This window comes from Tachysurus vachellii, chromosome 11 (assembly GCF_030014155.1).
Source record: "Tachysurus vachellii isolate PV-2020 chromosome 11, HZAU_Pvac_v1, whole genome shotgun sequence".
Lineage (NCBI taxonomy): Eukaryota > Metazoa > Chordata > Actinopteri > Siluriformes > Bagridae > Tachysurus > Tachysurus vachellii.
In genome coordinates, this window is record NC_083470.1 from 3,830,812 (window position 1) to 3,837,500 (window position 6,689).

The 6,689-nt window shown below is 42.8% G+C and overlaps 1 protein-coding gene across 2 annotated transcripts in view; it reads left to right on the top strand.

Moving 5' to 3' along the window:
- The first annotated feature begins 1,289 nt into the window (after nucleotides 1-1,289).
- abcd1 (ATP-binding cassette, sub-family D (ALD), member 1) overlaps nucleotides 1,290-6,689 on the top strand; it is a 17,580-nt gene continuing 12,180 nt past the window's right edge. Inside the window, exons 1-5 of one of the 2 annotated variants that reach the window (XM_060880823.1) lie at nucleotides 1,290-1,713; nucleotides 2,182-3,553; nucleotides 4,458-4,638; nucleotides 5,292-5,434; nucleotides 5,587-5,761. In XM_060880823.1, the coding sequence (XP_060736806.1) occupies nucleotides 2,621-3,553; nucleotides 4,458-4,638; nucleotides 5,292-5,434; nucleotides 5,587-5,761 (1,432 nt within the window). In that variant the 5' untranslated portion in view covers nucleotides 1,290-1,713; nucleotides 2,182-2,620. Of the gene's footprint in view, nucleotides 3,554-4,457; nucleotides 4,639-5,291; nucleotides 5,435-5,586; nucleotides 5,762-6,689 lie in introns of both variants that reach the window. The other variant, XM_060880824.1, reaches the window with a different exon arrangement.

A 6,689-nucleotide genomic window follows, 5' to 3' on the forward strand; every position in this document is an offset into this window, starting at 1 on the left:
TTTAGGGCAGATTTAAAGACCTCAAGTGTTTGAGCCTGTCTAATATAGAGAGGCAAACTGTTCCAGAGCTTTGGGGCCGCACCTGCAAAGGCTCGGTCCCCCCTGCTCTTCAGTTTTACTCTTGGAACAGTTAAGAGCAAATGGTCAGCAGACCTTAGACGCTCTTGACGGAGCGTACAGATTAATCAAATCTGATAAGTAACTTGGCGCTGACCCATTAAGAGATTTAAAAACAAGCACCAATATTTTAAAATGAATCCTATAATGGACAGGAAGCCAGTGAAGAGACGCGAGAATGGGAGAGATATGTTCCCGCTTTCGTGTGCCCGTCAGTAGGCGAGCTGCCACATTCTGGAACATTTGCAGTCTAGAGAGGGAGGCCTGATTAATACCTAAATAAAGGCTGTTTCGTGTGTGTGTGTGAGTGTGTGTGAGTTTGAGTGAGTGAGTGTGTGTGTGCGAGTGTGTTTGAGTGAGTGAGTGTGTGTGAGTGAGTGTGCGTATGTGTGAGTGAGTATGTGTGTGTGTGTGAGTGTGTGTGAGTGTAAGTGTGAGTGTGTGTGAATGAGTGAGTGAGTGTGTGTGTGTGAGTGAGTGTGTGTATGTATGAGTGAGTGAGCGAGTGTGTGTGAGTGTAAATGTGAGTGTGTGTGTGAGTGAGTGAGTGTGTGTGTGTGAGTGAGTGTGTGAGTGTTAGTGTGAGTGTGTGAGTGAGTGAGTGTGTGTGTGTGAATGAGTGAGTGTGTGAGTGGGTATGTGTGAGTGAGTGAGTGAGTGAGTGAGTGTGTATGTATGAGTGAGTGAGTGTGTGTGTGTGCGTGTGTGCGTGAGTGTGTGTGTGTGTGTGTGTGTGTGAGTGTGTGAGAGTGTGTGTGTGTGTGAGTGTGTGTGAATGAGTGAGTGTGTGTGAGTGAGTGAGTGTGTGTGTATGTATGAGTGAGTGAGTGTGTGTGAGTGTGCGTGTGTGCGTGAGTGTGTGAGTGAGTGTAAGTGTGAGTGTGTGTGTGAGTGAGTGTGTGTATGTGTGAGTGAGTGTGTGAGTGTTAGTGTGAGTGTGTGTGAATGAGTGAGTGTGTGAGTGGGTATGTGTGAGTGAGTGAATGTGCGAATGTGTGTGTGTGTGTGTGTGAGTGTGTGTGTGTGAGTGTGTGTGCGTGAGTGTGTGTGAGAGTGTGTGTGTGTGTGTGTGAGTGTGTGTGTGAGAGTGTGTGAGTGTGTGTGTGTGTGTGTGTGAGAGTGTGTGTGTGTGTGTGTGTGAGTGTGTGTACCGGTAGGCAGACCTCTTTACTCCTGCTCCTATTGGGCTACACTGCTGTAGTCTGATACTCAGGCTATGTGAAGACAAATACAAAGATCAAATCTCAAAACGACACAAAGTTCCCTAAGTAGGCAGCAGGAACCATTATTTCACATTATATCTAGTGCACATAAACTAGGGATCAGGAAGTCGTTTAGTATTCAGCCACTACAGTCAACTCAACTTGTGGTCCACGAAGAAAAAGGGCTTGTTCTGCGCAAGGTTAATTATGGCTATAAACAGCGTCGCTCACTCATGACGATGATAATCAGTCGGATTGTAGAAACGTTTGTGAATTAAAATAATAGAAGATAAAGTTCTCTCAGAGTTCTAGCAGCTAGCAAACCGCACCAGTTAGCATAGACACTTCCTTGATGCTATGGTGAGATTTAGCTAGCATTCGTCAACTTATAAACGTAAGTATGCCTTAATAACACTGCTATTTAACTCATCACTAACCACGTTAAACTGTAAACTAGTTGTTCGGCTATTAACCTACATAAATGTGATTTAACTGCACTAGTGTTACCGGGGTTAGCTGTGTGTACAGTAGCTACAGTAGGAGGTCATTTGTTTCCACAGCAACTAGCTGATTATAAACCTTATAAATATTAGCGTTTGTTATTGTTTATACGTCCTGATGTTGGGAAAGTACACGACATAGCTTTAGTAAACATTGTCAACATACAACTAGTTAACTAGTGATCTAACGACTTAGTTATCTTTGTTTTACTTCATATCGTGTACAAGCTCACGTTGCTAACAACTGTGTTAAACTTGTGTTAAGTTTGTTTTTGTTTTGTTTTTGCTTGGAATATTTTTTAGTTTGAATGGTTTGTGAAATTTGAGGTGTGAAATTATTTTTATTTTTCACCCTTATTTAGCTACATCAGGGGTCAAAAACTACAAACCGACTAAAGTCTTGCACCCAAACTACCCTGTCTTTCTCCTTTGGTTACTCAGAGAACCATTTCACAACGTTGTGGGAACGTTTTATTTTGGTTAGTAAAGGTACGTTCATAAAAAAAAAGTTCTTTTTTTATTTTATTATTATTATTTTTTTTTAAGTAAACAAATTTCTACTAACTTGCATTGGGAACTACAAAAAAAAAAAGGTTTATAATACGACTTGCAAAAAACGTGTAAAAAAAGGCTTTACGTTCATCGTCACGTTAAATTCGTCTTCCAAAATTCAGAAACTTGAATGTTACACACTTGTCCTGATTAGTATGCGTGAAACCGCACTAGCTCGCCTTAACTAGTGTCTCGGCCGTGCTCTGCGAGGTAAATAAATAAATAAATAAATAAATAAATTAAATAAATATGCCTGTAGTATATTCAAAACTTCCCTCGCAACTGAAGAGGTCTTCAGCAGCCAAGAAAGTGGTGTTCCTTCTCGTCGCTGCGTACGGAGTGAAAAGACTCTACCCGTACGTTTCTGAAAGACTTAAAGGACGTCCAGATCCTCAGGACGGCAGACCGAACGTGCGTCACACGAACGGAGAGCCGGCGGAGGTCACGGAGAGACGAAAGAGGAAGAGAAACTCACCTGCTCTGAATCGAGAATTCCTCTTGCGCTTAAAGCGGCTCCTGAGCATCCTTTTCCCTCGTTTTTTCTGCAAAGAGCTGGGACTTCTGGGTTTTCACTCACTGGCTCTGATCTCGCGCACATTTCTGTCTATTTACGTCGCCAACTTGGACGGTAAAATAGTGAAGACCATAGTGAAAAAAGACCCCCAGGCTTTTGTGTGGGAGTTAACCAAATGGCTCCTGATCGCTATCCCGGCGACGTTTGTAAACAGCGCTATCCGTTATCTGGAAGGCCAGCTAACTCTGGCGTTTCGCACCAGGCTGGTGAGCCATGCCTACCAGCTTTACTTCAGCAACCAGACCTATTATCGCGTCAGCAACATGGACGGCAGGCTGGCCAACCCGGACCAGTCTCTGACGGAGGACGTTGTGATGTTCGCCGGCTCTGTGGCCCACCTGTACTCCAACCTGACGAAGCCCTGCCTGGACGTAGTGATGACCTGCTACACGCTGATCAAAACTGCACAGTCTAAAGGTGCCAACACGACTTGGCCGTCGGTGATCGCCGGCATCGTGGTGGCGCTCACGGCCAAAATCCTGCGGGCGTTTTCCCCGCGCTTCGGCAAGCTGGTGGCCGAGGAGGCCAAGAGGAAAGGGGACTTGAGGTACATGCATTCACGCATCATCGCCAACTCGGAGGAGATCGCCTTCTACGGGGGTCACAAGGTATTCTGATTACAGTCCTTTACACTGAACATAAATGTCTATTGTGGTATTAATAAGAGAAATAATCTATAATTTATAGTTAAAAAAAATCAATATTTTACAGTTTATGTCCCTGTTCCTGTACTGAGTTTACTTTTCATGTTCTCTTAAGGTTACTTCCTGTTATTCATTATGTTATAACAGCTATATTACAGTTCCCACTTTTTACCAGTTCCCACATCTCTTTATTTCTCTCTGAAAGACAGAAGCCTCAAAACACAAAGTCCTCCTTCTGGAACACTTTGACATGGTACAAAACGTTCAGTTTAGCAGTTCCCTTGTTTGTATAAAGCGCTCCAACACTGGAGACTCCCTCCTACATTCAGTTCTCTTTACAGAAAACGTCGACCAATTTAAGGCCCTCGAACAAACAGATGTTGAACAAACGTATCTTTTTGCCATATTGCCCTGCCTCACGTTTGTGTTAAGTCGTTCTTGTGCCTGTTACAACACGAGGCCTGTAAAGAAACACAATGTGCTTATGCAGTAGTTACTATTCCTAGACCAAAGGAGCATCATGTGCTTTGGAATAAAGAGAACACCCTGGAACTGGGGCAGATTCCAGTATCAGGCCGTTCTGACCCTCAAAAAAAACACACACACACACACAATGGTCATTGGCCTTTTAGCGCACACACACACACAGACTCCGCTGTAGGCTTTCACACACTTTCCGTGACCGGTGACTCATCTGAAACAGGGCCCAAAATTTCAGGAAAGGAAAGGGACACTTTTTTTTCCTACTGATAGTGAGTTCACTTGAAAGCCTGCACCGTTATATTATGATGCTCACCTGCTGTGTGTTCGTGTGTCCGTACGTGTGTCTGCGCGTGTGCGCGCGACTCTGCCGTCGTGCCCTGCGCAGGTGGAGATGTCGCAGCTGCAGCGGAGCTACACGGCGCTGCGCTCGCAGATCAACCTCATCCTCTTCAAGCGGCTGTGGTACGTCATGCTCGAACAGTTCCTCATGAAGTACCTGTGGAGCGCCTCGGGTCTCGTCATGGTAGCCGTGCCCATCATCACCGCTCCAGGGTACTCCTCACACGGTACGACCCGCACGCTTCCCTGTGTACAATCCTAAATAAAACATGGCAGACTGTAGGAGCTGTGGATCAGAGACCAAAACTAGTGAATAACATGTTAATAATTACAAATCTATATATACCACAGCATACTTTATGTATTTTATAGTGTGCTGAGACAATCCACTCTTAAACGATGTATTAATCAGGACACGTGTATTGATAATCCCTGACATCGTGGACTGTTCCAGTAGGTAGTGACATAGCCTTAGTTACCACGACGACGCGAAACACCTCAAATACTTTTATTTAACTTAAAGTGAAGTCTTAATTATCAAAGCCTTTCGGTCGAGTTTTATACGAGTCGGATTTCTCAAATCTGATTGGTCAGAAGGTGTTGATTGATTGTCTGTAACAGCAGCTCTGTGTGTGTCCTGCTTCGTTCTTTACTGAGTTTTGGCTGTAATACACGAACACAGCTTTAATAGCTCTGTATGTTTTACACACCAGCTCCTAGCCTGTGTCTGGCCGTGCTAAGTGAGAACTAATTCCCACACGTGTCGTTCGTGATATTTGTAGCATTTCACGTTAACCTGTTAACCTCCCGGCGTGACGCACACGACTGTGTTTCTCTTTCGTCCTTATGTCATAGTGTTGTGTTTTTTTTTTCATTTCAGATTCAGAAGACTTGAAGCAGACAGTGATGGGGATGAAGGAGGAAGAACTGGTGAGCGAGCGCACAGAGGCCTTTACCACAGCCAGGAACCTTTTAAACGCAGGAGCCGACGCCGTGGAACGAATTATGAGCTCGTACAAGGAGGTGAGATGCTCCGTCATATCCTAAAGGTGGTGGTATTGGGCTGTAATTATAAGTATTTAGTAACATGCGCTCGATGCCATTTATACAGCGTGTGTGAGCTTTAAGTGAGCACTTATTTATTTTCCAAAGTCCCTTCTTGCTTCCTGTGTTAGGTGACGGAGCTGGCAGGCTACACGGCGCGTGTGTACGAGATGTTTAACGTGTTCGAGGAGGTGGGCGTCGGTGTGTATCGCCGGTCGGACAAGGACCCGCAGGGCACAGAGAACCCTGGCGGCTCGAGTGAGGTGAAACACGGTACGAGGTTGGAGGGACCTTTACACATCAGAGGTGAGTTTTGCTCCATTCACCGACCTCGTGTTTAAGCGACGCATTAACACAGGAATATATTTTGAACACAATTTACCTACAAACATTTTTGCGTTTATTTATAGATTTTGTGATTAGTATATTTACGCATTATATACGCATTAGTATATTTACGCATTAGTATATTTACGCATTATATACGCATTAGTATATTTACGCATTAGTATATTTACGCATTATATACGCATTAGTATATTTACGCATTAGTATATTTACGCATTATATACGCATTAGTATATTTACGCATTAGTATATTTACGCATTACATACGCATTAGTATATTTACGCATTACATACGCATTAGTATATTTACGCATTAGTATATTTACGCATTATATACGCATTAGTATATTTACGCATTATATAGAAACATGCGAACTCAATTAGTTCCCCCGGGGGTCTGAATTATAGCCACAAGCTCAACGAATGTTTTTATTTCACTTTGGGGAAGTTATTATGTTTATTAGTCCAAGCACCAAAGTCAACTCCGACTCAATTTGTTTATCAGTGGAACGTTTAGGAACAGAAACTTCTATTAAATAATTTAAATCATGTTCAATTATTAATGTTAATCCGTTCACTTTAAAAATCTGAGTTAGTTTCAAAAAGATAGTTAAATAAAGGGCAGAATTATCGAATCTTAAATAAAAAACTCAGCATTCACATATCAGTGTAATATTTAAATTTCATACTTCTATGCATTTCTATTTAAGGAGCTTGATTTAAAACGTATTTAACCGGTTTCAGTAGCGAGTGTAATTGTTTCTCTGAAACAAAAGATTTCATATTTATTGCTAAAGGTAGGATGATTATTTAGTTACAGTAATAAATACCCTGTTTGTTATTTGTTATTATATAGCTTTGTGTGTGTGTGCGTGTGTGTGTGTGT